This window comes from Macrobrachium nipponense, chromosome 46, assembly GCF_015104395.2.
Source record: "Macrobrachium nipponense isolate FS-2020 chromosome 46, ASM1510439v2, whole genome shotgun sequence".
Lineage (NCBI taxonomy): Eukaryota > Metazoa > Arthropoda > Malacostraca > Decapoda > Palaemonidae > Macrobrachium > Macrobrachium nipponense.
The window spans coordinates 10,947,026-10,965,300 of NC_061106.1; the positions used below are offsets into that span (position 1 = coordinate 10,947,026).

At 41.5% G+C, this 18,275-nt stretch overlaps 1 protein-coding gene across 1 annotated transcript in view; it reads left to right on the forward strand.

The window, feature by feature from the left end:
• LOC135214634 (ralA-binding protein 1-like) overlaps positions 1–18,275 on the forward strand; it is a 262,110-nt gene that overhangs the window by 211,930 nt on the left and 31,905 nt on the right. The window contains 3 exon segments of the mRNA XM_064248970.1: positions 10,845–10,948; positions 10,951–11,024; positions 12,086–12,599. Of these exon segments, the coding sequence (XP_064105040.1) occupies positions 10,845–10,948; positions 10,951–11,024; positions 12,086–12,599 (692 nt within the window).

The following is an 18,275-nucleotide window of genomic DNA, read 5'->3' on the forward strand; positions in this document are numbered from 1 at the left end:
ACGTCATTGAACTGCGTAAGCATACGACCTGTGTAAGCCTTTTCAGGGTGTCTCTTTTCTATAAATGATTGCACTTTATGAAAAGCAGCTAGAGCATCCTTAATTTCTGCCGTTGTCATAGGGTCGTCCTCCTCCTCCTCGCCGCTGCTAGAGAACTCTTCTTGAACAATGTTATGTTGCATGGCCTCCAAAACCTTCAAGTCATCCATCGTAAGCTCCTCTTGGTGCTCGTCGAGAAGGTAATTGATGTTGTCCTCGTCGAAGACCAGCCCCATTGACTTGCTGAGTGCAACGATCTCGTCAAGATCTGGTTGTGAAACAGTTTCAGGATTGTCAACTGTTTCTGAATCTGCACCAGCTTCACCCACGTCGAATCCCTTGAAGTCTCGGGCGGATACGGCATCAGGCCAGTTTCCTCCACGAAGAATTCAAGGTTCGCCTTGAAACCTCCTGCCAAGCTTGATTGATGAGTCGTATGCATATCACGTTATCGAAATGCTCCTTCCAAAATTCACGCAAGGTGAGGTTTGTGGTATCGGTGATGTCGAAACATCTCTTGAAAAGATGTTTCGTATACAGCTTCTTGAAGTTCAGTATCACTTGCTGGTCCATGGGCTGGAGGAGAGGGGTGGTGTTAGGCGGAAGATAAAGAACCTTGATAAAAGAATACTCCGCTATGATATCTTCCTTGAGGCCAGGAGGGTGAGCAGGGTCATTGTCCAACTCCAGCAGACATTTCAGAGGGAGGCGCTTCTCTTCCAAAAATTTCTTCACAGTCAGGCCGAAACACAAATTTACCCACTCGATGAACAAAAGTCTCATTACCCAGGCTTTCACATTATCCCTCCAGATCACTGGAAGCTTCTCCTTTAGCACTTTGTGGGCCTTGAAGGCTCGAGGAGTCTCCGAATGATAGACAAGTAGGGGCTTCACCTTGCAATCCCCACTGGCGTTCGAACAAAGTGCAAGCGTAAGCCTGTCTTTCATAGGCTTATGCCCGGGTAGCTTCTTCTCTTCTTGCGTGATGTACGTCCGACGAGGCATTTTTTTTTTCCAAAGAAGGCCAGTCTCATCACAGTTGAAGACTTGCTGAGAACTGTAGCCTTCGTTGATTGTCATCTCGTCGAACGTCTTTTTAAAGGCTTCGGCCGCTTTCTTGTTATCTGAGCTGGCAGCCTCCCCATGCCGCACCACCAAATGGATGCCAGTCCGTTTCCGAAATTTTTTCAAACCACCCATGAGAAGCCTTGAAGTCTTGGGTTGGCGTCGATGTCCCTTCTCCTCCGTCGTCTTCGGCCTGGGCAATCAAATCGCCGAAAAAGGGAGGGGATTTTTTGACGTAAAGGAAAAAATCTATTTTCTGGGCGATTGGCTCGTGTGCCTCCAGCGGAAAAATACCTTTCCTTTAATCTATTATTTCTAGGGTAAATGTACTAACACATACCAGAATAATAAATAAATAAAGAAAAAAGGTCAGTATAACTGACTCGCTCACCCTCCAAGAGGGTGGGTGTCGGTATGAACACTATGGCGAGTGAGACCACTACCACGAGCCAAATGCCAATAGAATTCTCCCACTACATCCCTCCAAGAGGAGAGCCGACCCACAGAGTGGGCAGCAACTACTACTACTACTCCATCCCATGCTGCCGACTGCTGCGCCTCTGGTGGCCATCCTGAAGTTAGCAGACAATCTTGGGCGATGGGATGGGTAGGGCGGGATTTCGCTGGCGACACGAGCCAATCGCCCAGAAATAGATTTTCCTTACGTCAAAATCCCTTTTCTGGGGCTCAGCTCGTGTCGCTGCGCGAAATCGTACCAGAGAAATAGCACAAGATTGTAAACAAAATCAACAAAACATAAAGAAGGTCTCAAATAAAAGGTAAAATAAAATTGAAAGAATATAATTGCTAATAAGGATACATATACACAATGATACAAAAAAGAAATATTGCTTTAAATTACACTTAATTCTAATAATATTTCTAACTTAAGGTAATTTACATAATATAACGGGTAATAAGGCATATATGTACAAAAATGGTATCTGTGAAAGCTATGTATCAGAAATCCAGAGCAATTAACATAATAAGTTGAACAAAACAAACTCAACAATAATAATATATAAGGAATGTATATAACTTAACATACAAAACCCGTAACCATTACAAATAAGATGTATCCCCTAGCATAAAAATAAGGGGATGACATCCAAGAGATCAAAATCCATAATCAATTGTGAGTGCCCCTAGCAAAAAAAATAAGGGTGGACACCCACTACATCATCATCAAAGCAGCTAAGACACAAGGTGACCGTAGATGAACAAGGCAGGAATAGACGAACTGTTGGGTGAGGCAGGTAGAAAGGAGGACTGGTTCTTCTACTAAATGTTAGGTGGAGTCAGGGGAAACTATGTTACCCGCTGCTACTGCGGAAAATTTCAGAGCTTCCAAGGACTTTAAGTAATGACGTTTGAACACTGTCGGTGATTTCCATCCAGTATACTTTTTCAACTCATCGAAGTTCATATGTTGGAAATAGTTAATTGAGGTGGCTACTGCCCTGACATCATGTGCTTTTGGGAAAGAGTCAGGATTGGCTTGTTTAATGAAGTACAGGATTTGTTGCCTGATGCCTTTAATAGATAAAGTACCACCTTTTTCTCTCTTAAAGAGAGGACCCGATGAGGATGAGGAGGTCCTGACAGAAAGGCTCGTAAGGTTGAAACTGGGCAAAGAGATACATCTTGTGGAAGGGGTAGAACCTTCCATGGTTCCCACCTCATCAAAGGATCTTCATTCTTAGCTATAAAAGCTACGTTCGGGAGAAAGTAGCACGTTCCCTGTGGGAAGACTGGATATGCTCCTGGATCTCTGGATAAAGCCGACAGTTCTGAAATTCTAGCTCCTGAGCCAAGCTTAATAAAAATAGAGTTTTTCTTAAGAGCATTATAAACGAGCATGTGTCATTATTGGTTTCTGAAGCCAGCTTTAGAACATCGTTTAAGAACCATGATACTGACGTAGGCCTTACAGAAGGTCTAAGTCTAGCACACGCCTTGGGAATAGACGAGAAGTAGGAATCTGTCAAGTCTATGTTGAAACCAAATTGAAAAATCTTTTTCAAGGCTGACTTGTTTGTCGTAATCGTGCTAGCTGCTAAGCCTTTTTCAAATAAGGATCTGAAAAAGGATATAGCTGAATTGATTGTCATGATCCTAATATCTGATTCTCTCAGGAAGGTTGCTAACTTTTTGACAGCAGCATCATACTGTCTCAAAGTTGAATCTCTTTTATCGGATTCACCGAAGAGAAATATTTTGCGGGTCAATATTCGCGTCCCTTTTCGCTGCAAACTTCATGAAATCATAAAGTTAGGGTTTTGAGAATCCCTGAGGGAAGCGAACACAGTCTTCGTTTGTACTGACTGGGAGAGCCTGGGATTGGGGATCCGAAGAGGGTGAAGACCCAGTTCCAGAATTAGAGGGTACCTAATTGCTCTTCGGCCAGTCTGGGGCTACTAGAGCCACTTGACCCTTGAATGTCCTGAGTTTGTTTAACACCTTCATGAGAAGATTCACTGGAGGAAAGACATAAATCTTCTCCCAGTTGTTCCAGTCTAGAGCCAGGGGCGTCCGTGGCATAGGCCAGAGGGTCCAGGTTGGGGGCCACATAACATGGGAGTTTGTGGTTCGCTTGAGATGCGAAGAGATCCACCTGTAGACCTGGAACTCTCTGAAGAATCCATTGGAACGAAACTGTTGGTCCAGGTGACCCATTTCGGACTCTAGAGGTACTGATCGGGATAGAGCATCTGCTATGACGTTTCTCACTCCAGCTATATGGGTGGAGGAGAGATGCCAACTGAACTTGTCCGCTAGGGAGAAGATGGCTACCATGACATGATTTAGATGACGTGATTTGGAGCCTCCTCTGTTTATACAATGTACTACCACTGCGCTGTCCAGGACTAGCTTTATGTGGGAGCACTTTGGCGGACGTAACCTTTTTAGATCAAGAACACTGCCATTGCTTCCAGTACGTTTATATGGAACTGACGGAACTGAGGTGACCACGTTCCTTGAACCTTCTTGAACTGGGAATATCCTCCCCAACCGCTTAAATGAAGCGTCCGTGTGGATGGTGATCCCTGGTGGAGGAAACTGAAGAGGCACTGACACCGACAAGTTCTTGACTTTCGCCCACGGCCGGAGTCGATTCTTTAGAATCAGAGGGACTGAGGATAATTTGTCCCTGGACCTGACATTGCTCGGAGCGCCAGATCTGGTTAGGTCTTTCAGTTTGGCTTTCATTAGGATGTTCGTCACTGATGCAAACTGGAGTGAACCCAGGATCCTTTCCTGAGTACTTCTTGACGCCAGTTTGTGACTCAGAAATTGCTTGACTGACTTCGCTATTTCCTTCCTCTTGGTTGATGGAATCGACAGAGTATGGGAGGATAGATTCCATTGAATGCCTAGCCACTGAAAGTTTGACTCTGGAGTGAGTCTTGACTTGGTCCTGTTTATCTTGAAGCCTAGAATCACTTTCAGTGTTGCTCTGTTGCATTCCTCGACTGTTTGAAGCCCAGATCAACCAATCGTCGAGATACGCTACTACCATAACCCCTTGCGATCTTAGTTGTTGAACTACTACCTTCCGCAGCTTCGTAAACACCCTGGTGCTACGTTGAGCCCGAAAGGAACTACCTTGAAGGAGAATGTCTGGTCTCCTATCTTGAAGCCCAGATACGGACAGAAGTGTCTTGCAATAGGGATATGATAGTAAGCGTCGGTAAGATCGATAGAGGTGGTGACGGCCCCACGGGGAAGTAAGGTCCGCACCTGCGAGATCGTGAGCATCTTGAACTTGTCGCAGCGAATGCTAAGTTTAGCGGGACAAGTCTAAGATTACCCTTCTTTTTTGTGAGCCTTTCTTTGGCCACGCTGAACAAGCGTCCTTGAAATTTTAACCTTTGAACTCTCGCTATAGCTCCTTTCTGAAGGAGATCCTCCGCATACTCCGTCAATTCCTTGGAAGAAGGTTGGGCGGAGTCCCGAAAATCTGGATGGGGGTGGGTTCGCTAACCAGCTCCAACCCAGGCCTTTTGACACAATGCTCTGAGCCCACTTGCTGAAGTTCCACCGGTGGCGAAAGTGAAACAGCCTCCCTCCTACCTGAAGTTCCTCATTGGTTCTGGTAGCCTCCTCGGCCTCCCCTGAAATGTTTTCCCCTATTAAAGGGACCTCCCGATCCTCTCCCACGAAAGGATCGCTTACCTCTGCCTCCCTTACCCGAGCGGTCATACTTCTGTGAAGCTTGACCCTCGAAGACCTGGTTGTAGGCTGGAGAGAGGGCGTAAGAGGTGGAGGGCTGAGGCTGAGGGGAGATAACATAAATCGGCTGCGACTGAGCCTTTGAGGTGGAAGGTTGGGCTGTTTGCATCAAGGGAACAGCCGGAACTTGCTGAGAAAAGCGTGGCTGCTTCTTCTGGTAGGGCTGGAAACGTCTAGGTTTCCTTTGAGCCTTACCCTTACCGGCTTGATCCTGTCGTCTTTGCGTAAGACCCCAACGGTCTTTAAGGCTCTGGTTCAATCTCGTAGCCTCTGACTGAACCTCCTTCACCATCGCTTCTGGGAAGAGGTCTGCTCCCCAGATGCTTGACGTAAGCAACCTTATTCGGCTCGTGTCGAATTGTCGCTTCTTGTAGGACATGTTTCCTACAATTCGTCCTGGCAGTGGCGAACTCAAACATATCCGACTGCACCGTTTGAGTCAAAGATTTGGTAAGAAGCTTGAAGAGTGGCTCCGACCCATAGGCAATGGTAGCCACCTCGGTCATAAACAAAAGCCATGGAATTAATAGACCTGGCTAACCGTGATTTGGCATCGAATTCTGCCTGAATAAGGCTATCTGGAAGCCTAGGTAGCTTCTCACCAAACTGCTCCATAGCACAGTCTGGTTTGAGTTTGCCAGCTGAGAAAGGTGTTAGGTAAATCTTCCACAATTCACCGGCTGAAGGAAGTAAAGGAGATGTAGGATCTGCTTCCTTCAGTTGAGGCATGGAATCCCCCTTCTGGGCTGCTGGAATAGTAGTTGTCGCGATCTTTGTCAAGAAAGGGAGCGGGGTACCCTCTTCCATCGTAAAGATCGTAAACGGACTCTTAAAAGGTTGGATTTTCGTGTTGGAACAATCCATGTCCTCTAGACACCTGAGCCATTCTCTCTGAGCCTGGTCACGTGAATAGAGGACTGTCTCCTTGGTACTTTATCATCCCGAGTCATGGCTGAGGCGGTGAGCCTGGCGTAGCCGATGAACGGAGGCTGAAGGTCTTCCGGGTAGAACTCGAAGTCCTCAACCCTCCGAGTTCCACATTCCGGATAGAGATAAGCCCGTCCTGGAATGGGGGCGTATGACGCTACTCTCCAAGGGTTGTTCATTGAGAACGGAGGTAGAGAGTCATACGGGGGTAGCTGGGCTCCACCTGTGTTGAAAGGTGGAGGAGAGGCTAGAGGAGCTTGGCTCAGTCCGGCTATAATGTTGTCCTGAGAGGTAATCCTATCAGACAACCGAGAGATCATTTGTTCCATGCTATTTTTCAGAGACCCAACCAGATCGCCCACTTGTTGTAACAGACCAGCGTTGGAGTCCAAAGCCGGAGCTGCTGCGGAGGTGGAAGGGTGGCTCTGAATCGGAACCAAGGGTAGCGGAACTGACGACTCGCTGGAGTGTGAGATCTCTCCCTGGAGGATCTACTCCTCGAGGACTTAGAGCCGGACCCAGAAGCTTTAGATCTCTCTGCTCCGGGGTTTCTAGCCGGAGACTTACGAGAAGAAGATGACGCCGAAGCCGTCTTCTTAGACGACGACGACGTCTTCGTCAAGTTTTTCACTGCTTGACCCTTGACCTTGGGTCTAACTGAAGCGTCAGGAGAAGTATATAGTTCATTACCTGTAAAGCCTTGGAAGGATGGAGAGGTTGCAGGGGTAGAAGAACCAGTTTGCACCCAAGGGTATCCCTTGGGTGTCCCACCCCGTACCTACCTCGACCACAGGTCGTCTACACCTACCATAGGTTCCACATTTATATCAATCTCGCGACTTCCGAGGAGATGTCCTGGCCTTGGTCCGTCAACGAGGCAGCCAGCTGTTGCTGGATGAGCGATAGTCGGGGCCGCCTCTGCTGGGTCGACGTAGCCTGTAAGCCTTGCCTCCGGGGAAGATTAGTACCGCCAACCTTTTTCTCAAGGATGTAGGGCAATACCCTTGGCGGCGTTCTTCCCAAAACCGCCGACCAGGCCCGCAGGGTTGCCAGTCGCGGTATCCCTCACAGCCGGAGGCCTGGAAGAGAGGGTATTGATTAGATTTTAAGAATAACTTAAAACTAAAATCAATTTAAAGCTTACTTAAAAGTTTTATAGGGGCTATAAGACCCCCTGAATTTTATCTTAAGTTAGTGATTAATGTAAAAACTTAAGCACTATAACAAATGAGGACGCAGTCTTCCGGAGTTGGAATACTTACCACCGTCTAAGAGCTGGCTCACCAGATCGTAACAGATGGTACACGTCTCGTGGTACCAGACCTGGATGTCCCCGTGCGGAGTCCGCGCATGGAGATGGGACCGGCAAACTTCGTGTCCACATGGGTCCTGAAGTGTGGCGGCGCATCCCGGATGCTCACAGTTGGTGGTCTGTAAGTGAAAAGACACATGAGTATCTTAAAGACTATCACTTACAGGCTAAAGGACAGAAGAACTCCGATGCATGCCGGAGCTCGGAAAAATTTGGGCATAACCCCTCCCTTATCGCCTGAATAGGCTATAACCCCGGAGAGATCCGGTGAGACAGGTAAGGGAGGGGTGGTGTTTAAGGTACTTAAGATAAACTTACTAGTTTAACATAAAAGATCTTAACCTAAAACTCGAACGTACCGGACTAAGTCCCGTGCGTGGCGGAGTGTTGTAACTCAGCGAGACGGAGTGGTTAGAAGGGACCAACTGTATGCTCCGGTCCACCCTGCTGGGTGGACTAGCACCTTTCCGCTGGATGCCAGGTCTCCGGTGGTGGTAAAGGAGCCCTAGTAAGGTGGGAAAGAGCGAGAGGACATACGTACAGACTCGGGCTAGTAACAGAGCGACGGGGTAGCAACGGAGGGGGGAAAGGCCAGTCACCATCTTACCATCCGGCCGGACCGAGAAGCCGGAGAGGTCGAGTCCAGTCTGGGTCTGTCCCGTCCCTCTACTCCTCCGTCTGGGGGAGAAAGGGAGGCAGGCTCGGGTATGCGGAGCGAGCATGGGCAGACCGACCCACCCCCCCCCGACTCTATAGAAGAGCGGGAGGGGGGGGAAGGTGACTGGACAGGCGTCTGGCTGCCTCGTGATCACGTAGTGACCACGGGGCGGTAAGAACATTAGACAACTAAGCCTAGAAACATAACCAACTGATCAGAGATGGCTATCGGGAAGCAACCGAACTGAAGAGCGGTAGCAATATAGGCCTATGGGCCATAACCTAGGCTAAGCAAGCCCAGACGCCTAACTAACCTAAACAAATAACATATAAATAAATCAAATGAATAATAATGAAAGAAAGAAAACAACATAGTAGGAGAAAAAAATCCAGGAGTGTACGACTAACCCAAAGGCAAGTCCTACCGCACTCAAAGCTAGCCGAGGCCGATACTAAGAGCCGTGGCTAGGGTCTGGATGGAAGGAGCCTACATAAGGTAAAAGACATGCATGCATGACAAAACCGTGTAGACCGTACCCTAAACAAAGCGGATAATAGAAAAAGAGCGTACTTAAGTAAGGGGATGTTCTGGGTATGGGCGACCAAGAACGAACCCACCACGAGGCAGACCACCATGCTGCCGATGCTTCCGACCTAGAGTTTTGTTTTCGTATTTATACCTAAAAAAACGGCAAAATACGGGCCTGTGGGCCGGCTAAAACCAAATAGCAATAAACAACTGACGTACTTAACTTAGCTGCTGTGATGGCTGCACGCTCCATGGTAAATAAATCCAAAGAAAAGGGCGCAAAATAAAAACAACCGGAGTAAAAAACGGGCACGTGTGAATCGTGTGCGCTAACTTAAAAGGATGGCCACCAGAGGCGCAGCAGTCGGCAGCATGGGATGGAGTAGTAGTAGTAGTTGCTGCCCACTCTGTGGGTCGGCTCTCCTCTTGGAGGGATTTTGTAGTGGGAGAATTCTATTGGCATTTGGCTCGTGGTAGTGGTCTCACTCGCCATAGTGTTCATACCGACACCCTCTTGGGTGAGCGAGTCAGTTATACTGACCTTTTTTCTTTATTTATTTATTCTCTGGTATGTGTTAGTACATTTACCCTAGAAATAATAGATTAAAGGATATTTCGCGCAGCGACACGAGCTGAGCCCAGAAATAGCATTGGCCATGTGGCAGATTGCCGTCTCGGTTATCGTATTGCCAGCGATTTCTTTGTCTTTTATCCAGACAAGAAGCAGCCTCTCCATCTCATCGGGCACGTGGCTCCTCTTGCTAGACAAAATAGTCACGCCCTTGGAAGGTGTAGCTGCTTTGATGGCTTCCTTCTGCTTAAGGATGGTGCCTATCGTCGACGGATCTGTATTCCTTAGCGATCACACTCAATCGCATGCCAGCTTCATATTTTTTAATGAACTCCCTCTTCGTCTCCTTAGAAAGCATCCTCTTCTTTCCGTGAACTTCAGCAACTTTCTTGGGACCCATTACTACACGTACGTATACAGTACATAATTAAGTTATATAGTATATGTACTAAAGTTCTCACACAACACAATAAAGTAGTACTGCAACGAAATTACTAACGAATTTACATTAATAAATGAAATCATATAGAACGAAAGAATTCTGCGTGTGTACACAAACGATGCTGCTTCGGAGTGACCGAAGAACGCCGTTATGTAGAGGGATGATGGGAGAGATGCTGACCAATAGGAGAGCAGGATCTTATGGTGGTGACTAGCATCAGGAACCAATGGGAGAGCGGGAGGATGGTGGCGAGTCTATTCAGTTGGCGGCGCACGAGTTTTAAAATTATCGGTGGTCCGGGCGAAACTCGGACTTTACAGCAACAACCTTTCGTATCCTGAACTATTTTCGTATGTAGAGCCAAAAAAATCTTTGTATTTGCTTTCGTAACTCGAATTTTTCGTAAGTTGAGCCTTTCATATGTCGAGGTACCACTGTACACTCAAAACATTAAAAGTAAGGTTTTCTTAGGAGTTTTGATGATTTTCTGGCTTACGACGATTTTCGGCTAACAATGTGTCTCAAGAATGGAACCGTCGTTGTAAACGGGACTGCCTGTATTGCAAACTTACAGCATAAATTGCAATGCTGTTTAGGAAGGATAATTCATATCCACCTTTGTAGGTACATTAAGAAAACTAATTGTAGCACAGGTCAGAATGAGAAGAGAAGCAAAGTTTCAGATATTGTTCCTAAAAACTATTTCATTATAGTACTGCTTTTGATTTGTATTGTCCATTTTTTATGCTTAAGGAAAAAAGTTTTCATGAGGAAAATTTTAGCAATTTTATTAGTATATGTAATCAGTTTGCATTAAACAACGAAAGTTATACCACTTTTCATTGTTCAGTTTTTTTCCAGAAGTCTTTTGTATCCCTAAAAAATCAGATATTGCATTTTTTGTCTGTTGCTTCTGCATTTACAGGCAAAGTTTCCACGGCAGTGTCCTTATCACTAGATTTTTTTCCCCTCAAATTCATGGTTCTTTGTAGTATGTAGTATTGATTCATATATAGGTATGAAAATTTTTTGGCATTGAAATATGTCAATATTTTATTTATGTTAACAGGTACTTTCCACCTATTAGAAGCTCTGGGGGAGAAAGGACGCTTGAACAGTTGCGAACTGTAAGCGAAATTGAGGAGGAGATCATGAAGCAAGAATCTCTTCTTGTAGCCTTCATTCCCAGATGCTGCAGAATGTTTCCAGAAGAAAGGAAGAAGGAGGTCTTTGGGAAGCACAGAGAATTGTTACTTTATTAAACGGTTAATCTGGTTGTTTCTTGGGTGCTTGTATAAAATTTCATATGTGGGCATGCTGAAACTGAGTTGTGTCAGCTCTATGTTTTTATCATAGATCACAATAAATGCGACAATGTTTTTTTCATTGAAGTATTGTTTGTTATGATGACATCCAAGTCTTGAGTTCCTATGCACTTTAATAAATTGGGCCAGGCCTTGAAATCTTCAAGTCTTTGACTTCCACTTATGAACATTGCTATACATCATAAGAATGATATGAACAAATGGCATTGATTCTCTTCCTGCATCTTTTTATGTGGCATTTTTACAGACATTTAAAATTGTTTTTGAAGCATATAAGGTTGTCATTCCCCAAAAAGTCATATAAGGTTGTCATTCCTATTTTAAAAGATGTTCATAAAAGTAAAGGTTTTTGCCAGATTTATGGTTCATTAACATCACACAAATTTAGCATTCTTGAAAATATACAAAACTGTAATGTACATTATTCAAATGGTTTTTTATTTTTCAAGAATCTTTGAACATGTAAACTTCCATATTTTAAAGAAATAAAAAATTGTTGAACTTGTATTTGTTTGTAATGTCCCATATTGCATATTGCTAACAGTGGAACTCTAGAAGCATCTGTAAGTTTCATACTACTTGCTAAATCGAATTAAAGATTCATTAATGTAACTAGAAAGTTTGAAAGGACTTATTTGATTTTAGATTTATACTGAATGTAAGGTAATACTGTTCAAAGGTTAAATGTTAGCTAGTCAATCACTAACTTGAAGCATTGGTCTTGTTTGGTCGTATTTATGATCAGTCAAACTTGGTTCTGTTCCATTTTATCTTTTATTAACATAAAATTGCTCTTTTGCAGAGGAAGTTGAGAACTGCTCAGAGAAGGGAAGAGGAGGAGAAAAACCATGAGAAAAATCATGATGGTAAAAGAGACTTTGAAAAAGAGTCTACTTCTGAAGATTCACAAAGAGAGACTGATGGTAGAACGTGAGGATTTGTCTTCAAAATAAAGTTTAGTGTCTGATGAATTTCGAAACCTCAGGGGAGTGAAAGTGAAAATACTGAACAGTTTAGAAAAGCTTTCAAGTCTGAAAATGTTAGTGTTAGCATAGAAAGCAGTAGTGTTGAAAAAGAGAGCTCTTCTCCCTGTGTGTGTACTCAAGGAGGAGTGTCCCAAGTGCAGCCAGTCTTGACTATACCCACGCTTCCAAAGCCAGTTTCAGCGAGAACAGAAAGAAATAAATTTGTTCATTCTGTGCAGAGTGAAAAAACACAGGGTACAGAAAAATCAGAAAACATAGAAGGAGTTGATAAAGCACCCCGAGACTCCCATAAAATAACCAGACCAGAGGATCAAAGAGGACATGTTACAGTTATTCAGTTAGGAAGTAATGAAGGAATTAATCAGAGAGAGGAAGATCAAAATGCTCCACCTTGCCAGGACGATCAAGTGGCTGCTCCAGTTGTGATAAATCAGAGGCCAGAAATGAAGAGGCTAGCAGTGGATAAAGTTCCTTTGAGAGAAACAAGAAGTCTGGATGATTCAAAAGGAAAAGGTTAGTTCTTCACCTTAATCACAACTAGACATTATTTTGCACCAACATCTACCGTGGTCTTTTGCATAACCTGAAAAAGTGTGAAGTATAGTCTCACATCCCAGACTAAAGTACTCAATTGAGCTCTTTATTATTTAAAACTTGATTTTATCCTTTATTTTCCAATTGTCATGAATGTTGATATATTGCTTACCCCTTAGCTGCTTATCAGCATTGATAAGCAGCTAAGGGGTAAGCAATATATCAACATTCATGAGAATTGGAAAATAAAGGATATCTTTTAATATAGCTCCTTTAACATTAGATTATCCATTTGATGGCAGATTTGTGTGCAGTATTATCAATATTGCTTTGATTATTGATATTTAATTGGAGGGAGTGGGTCGGCTTCCACTTTTCTAAAGCATAAGAGGTGGTTAAAATAAAATTCTCTCTCTCTCTCTCTCTCTCTCTCTCTCTCTCTCTCTCTCTCTCTCTCTCTCTCTCTCTCTCTCTCTCTCATATTTTATCAACTCATTTCCTATAGAAAGCTTTTATTTACTTTTGTAATGAACAGGCATTGGTGAGCTGCCATATATTTGTAGCCGAGATGGAAATATGAATGAAAAGGGTGTCAAATGAGTTTATTTAGAGAAAATTTTCAATGAATATAGTACTTTTTCAAGTTGAGGAAATTGTAAACCATTCATTTTTGTTTGACTTGAATGACCCTGTTAAAGTTAAAACTAAATATATCTTAGTTTTACCAGACCACTGAGCTGATTGACAGCTCTCCTAGGGTTGGCCTGAAGGATTAGATATTTTTGAGTGGCTAGAAACCAATTGGTCACCTAGTTACGGGATGTACAGTTTATTGTGGAATCCGAACCACATTATATCAAAAAATGAATTTCTATTGCCAGAAATAAATTCCTCTGATTCTGCGTTGGCTGAGCTTAGAATTGAATTCGGACTACTACTGTGGTATAAAGAACAATCATGCTAACTCTAGTGAGTAAGAGGTCCTCTTCACATTGAGAAAGACCTATATCCCTAACCTTCCATTCGCTATTAAGATGCAGTCGGCTTTTATTTGCAAGTTGTATATTTTATTTGAAAGTTGTATTTTTCATTTTCCCCCAAGTTCTCTTTTTTTATGTTATGTACATTTTCACTATTCATTTATCTTAAAAGGACTACAGATGTCTTTTAAGTGTTTTGAAAATCAGCAGTCTGCATCCCTAGCTTTCTCATTCCCAATCATGGCATGTTATGAGTAGATGACTAGCAATTCCTAATGGGTAGTAAAGGGTACTTAGCTTTACCTACTTTCATTTGTGTTACACAATTGATTGAAGTATCGTTAGTGGAAATGCGGTAGCTGGATCATCTAATTTCATGCATTTAATTGTTATTACTACACATTGAATGGCGAACTAACTAGGGTTTTGTGTGGATCGTCTCATTTTATGCATTCAGCTATGTTTTGCTGGATGCCAACCACATAACCGTTACACTGGATGGCAACCACATTAACAGTGTTTTGTGTGGATCACCTTATTATATTCAGCTGTGTTATGCAGGATGGCAATTACACAACCAGTGTTTTGTGTGGATCGTTTCATTTCTTGCATTCAGCTGTACAGTGTTCCCGTATCGTATTCGCGGGAGATGTGTACCAGACACCCCCGCGAATAGTTAAAACCCACGAATAATTAGAACCACCACTAAAATGCATATAACTGCATATCTTGAAAGTTCAGATACCAAATGTATACCTTAAATAACATCCTACTTTAAATATACCTTAAATTACTAACCTATTATACTGTATTAATGTTTGAAGTTATATTATTGATATAATTTCAAAGTCATCTTAAACATTTTACCATTAGAAATATATACCTACAGCCAATAACAGAGAGAGAGAGAGAGAGAGAGAGAGAGAGAGAGAGAGAGAGAGAGAGAGAGAGAGAGACCATTGAATGGCAACATAATAATATCTGACCATCAAGAGTGAAATTATGAATTATTTCTGAGCCAGAGAGAATAATAATGTAGAGAGAGAGGGAGAGATAATAATTCCCAGACTGACTCCTTCCCCTCCACCAATAGTATATCAAACTGTCATTTACTCTTCCGCCCTCCTTCCTCGAAATGGATAAAAAGACTGAGAATCACCATTTTTTTTATTAATCTTATTAATATTTGAAAATTAGTTACAAGGTAAATCATTTATTTATTCTACAAAACAAATGAACATTCATAAGTAAAACAGAGAGAGAGAGAAATGTTATTTTTATTGTTTAATCTCATTAAACTTAATATTATTTGAAAACTAGTACTGTATATTATTATTTTACCATAAAATGCAGTAATACTCTTAAAGATATACTGTATACATACACTTCTAGCACAAACAGAGGGAGAGAGTTACAACTATGATATACGTATCGTATCTCGTGTGGCAAAAGAGAGAGAGAGAGAGTTATGTTCATTTAAAAGAATGAAATGAATATATTATTGTATTTCTTTAAAATACTATCACATATGAATTTTGAAATTAGTTATATTATTAATATTATTATTATGTGAAAATATTAATAAACATATATACATGTACCATAAAAATTCTCTCATCTCAGTAAGAGAGAGAGAGAGAGAGAGAGAGAGAGAGAGAGAGACTTGAGTGGGCAACACAACCTAGTTGGCAACTTTCACCCCCTCCTGTCACATTACTTGATATATTTGACAGCTGTTGGACCCCAGCTGCCTCAGCTTGGCTACCTGGATTTCAAAGACAGATGCAGGGTAGAATGGATTTTCTTTCATTCTTACATAATTTTTTTATTTATAAACTAAAATCTTACTAATTCACTTGAGTATTTTCTTTAACCCTTAAACGCCGAAGCGGTAAAAAAAAAATGTCTCCCGTGTGCCGGAGACGTTTCAGAGTGAGCGCGGAAGCGGAAAAAATATGTATCACAGCGCGCTTAGTTTTTCAAGATTAAGAGTTCATTTTGGCTCCTTTTTTTGTCATTGCCTGAAGTTTAGTATGCAACCATCAGAAATGAAAAAATTTATTCATTCATCATATATAAATAATGCGATATATGATAGCGCAAAAACGAAATTTCATATATAATTGTATTCAAATCGCGCTGTGCGCAGAACAGTTAAAGGTAACAAGTTACTTTTTTTTTCGTTGTAATGTACACTAAATTGCAATCATTTTGGTATATAACACATTGTAAAACGATAAAAGCAACACAGAGAAAATATTATCACAAAATAATGCATGAATTCGTAACGCGCGACGTAAACAATATTTTTTTCATTTTTTTTCAAAAATTCACCATAAATCTGAATATTGTCCTAGAGACTTCCAATTTCTTTCAAAATGAAGACAAATGATTGAATATTACTATACTGTAAGAATATTAGCTTAAAAATGCAGTTTTCTACCATATCTGACGAGTTAAAGTTGACCGAATGTCGAATTTTTTTTATATATTTTTTTATATGCAATTATTTCGAAAATAAGAAAAGCTACAATTTCCAAATATTTTTCATTTTATTCTACATGAAATCGCGCACATTTTCATATATAAAACTCTATGAAATGCCTAATATGAAACGGAGCAAATATTCCGAGAATGGGACTTACGCATTTCGGAGATTTGTGGCGGAGAATCCGCGCGCGGAGGGAAGGAAAGTTTTTTTTAAAAATTCACCATAAATTTAAATATTGTGCTAGAGACTTCGAATTTGTTTCACGATGAAGATAAATGACTGAATATTACTAGACTGTAAGAGTTTTATCTTACAATTGCGTTTTTCGACCATTTCGGTAGAGTCAAATTTGACAGAACGTGGTTTTTTTTCTATTTATCGTGATTTATATGCAAATATTTCAAAAATGAGAAAAGCTACAACCTTCAACTATTTTTTGTTGTATTATACATGAAATTGCGCACATTTTCATATATAAAACTTTATGTATATAAAACTTTATGTAACGGCTAATTTAAAATGGTGCAAACATTACCAGAATCGCATGTATGATTTTTTTTCGGAAGAGTTACCGCGCGGACGTAAGGAAAAAGTTTTTTCATAAATTCATCATAAATCGAAATATTGTGCTAGAGATTTCCAATTAGTTGCAAAATGAAGGTAAATGATTGAATATTACTAAAATATAAGAGTTTTAGCTTACAATTGCGTTTTTCTACCATTTCGGTAGAGTCAAAGTTGACCAAAGGGTGAAATTTTTGCACTTATCGCTATTTATATGAAAATATCTCAAAACTGATAAAAGCTACAATCATGAGTATTTTTTGTTGTATTTTACATACAAATGCACACATTTTCATATATAATACTTCATGTAACGGCTAATTTAAAATGGTACAAAAATTATGTCAAAGTGACGAAATAATTTCCGAGATGTGTCACAGATACTTTTTAGTGCGGCAAGAAAGAAATTCACACTTGCGCGCCTGTGTAACGATTGTAAACAAAACAACACCTTGATCCGTGAACTCCCAGCATCCCCCAAGGCGCGTGATTCAAGAGTTTTCGGCTGGTAGGCCTAAAAGTATTTTTCCGCGAATTTTTAAAAAAAACTTTTGTATGTCGACGTAAAATACGTCAGTCGGCACCCGAGAGACAAAAAATGTCGACGTAAAATACGTCCAGTCGGCGTTTAAGGGTTATTGAGTTGATAATATTGCTGTTTTCATTAGTATTGATATTTGAAAATTAGTAAATCATTTATTTATCATACAAAAATCATACATCTTTGTAAGAGAGAGAGAGAGAGAGAGAGAGAGAGAGAGAGAGAGAGAGAGAGAGAGAGAGAGAGAGAGAAAGTAATCCTTATTTGAAAGAGTAATATGGAAAGATTATTGTAGTATTTTTTAAAAATACTATCACATATGATTTTTGTAATTAGTTATATTATTATTATTATTATTATTATTATTATTATTATTATTATTATTATTATTATTATTATTATTCTAGGATCACACTCTTCTGCATGAGTCCTGGAGCTACTTCAGCATCTTAGTTTTTCTAGATTCCTTTTCAGGGATCTTGGGATCGTGCCCAGTGCTCCTATGATTATGGGTACGATTTCCACTGGCATATCCAATATCCTTCTCATTTCTATTTTCAGATCTTGATACTTATCCATTTTTTCCCTCTCTTTCTCTTCAACTCTGGTGTCCCATGATATTGCGACATCAGTGAGTGATACTTTCTTCTTAACTTTGTCAATCAATGTCACGTCTGGTCTATTTGCATGTATCACCCTATCCGTTCTGATACCATAGTCCCAGAGGATCTTTGCTTGATCGTTTTCTATCACTCCCTCAGGTTGGTGCTCGTACCACTTATTACTGCAAGGTAGCTGATGTTTCTTGCACAGGCTCCAGTGGAGGGCTTTTGGCACTGAATCATGCCTCTTTTTGTACTGGTTCTGTGCAAGTGCCGGGCATTCGCTTGCTATGTGGTTTATGGTTTTGTACATGCAACTTCCCTGGCAGATATATACTTAGCTATAGTCTCCAACGTCCCGACAGAATTCAAAACTCTCGGCACACGCGACAGGTAGGTCAGGTGATCAGTCCATTCCCGCCGCTGGGTGGCGGGACTAGGAACCATTCCCGTTTTCTAATCAGATTTTCTCTGTCA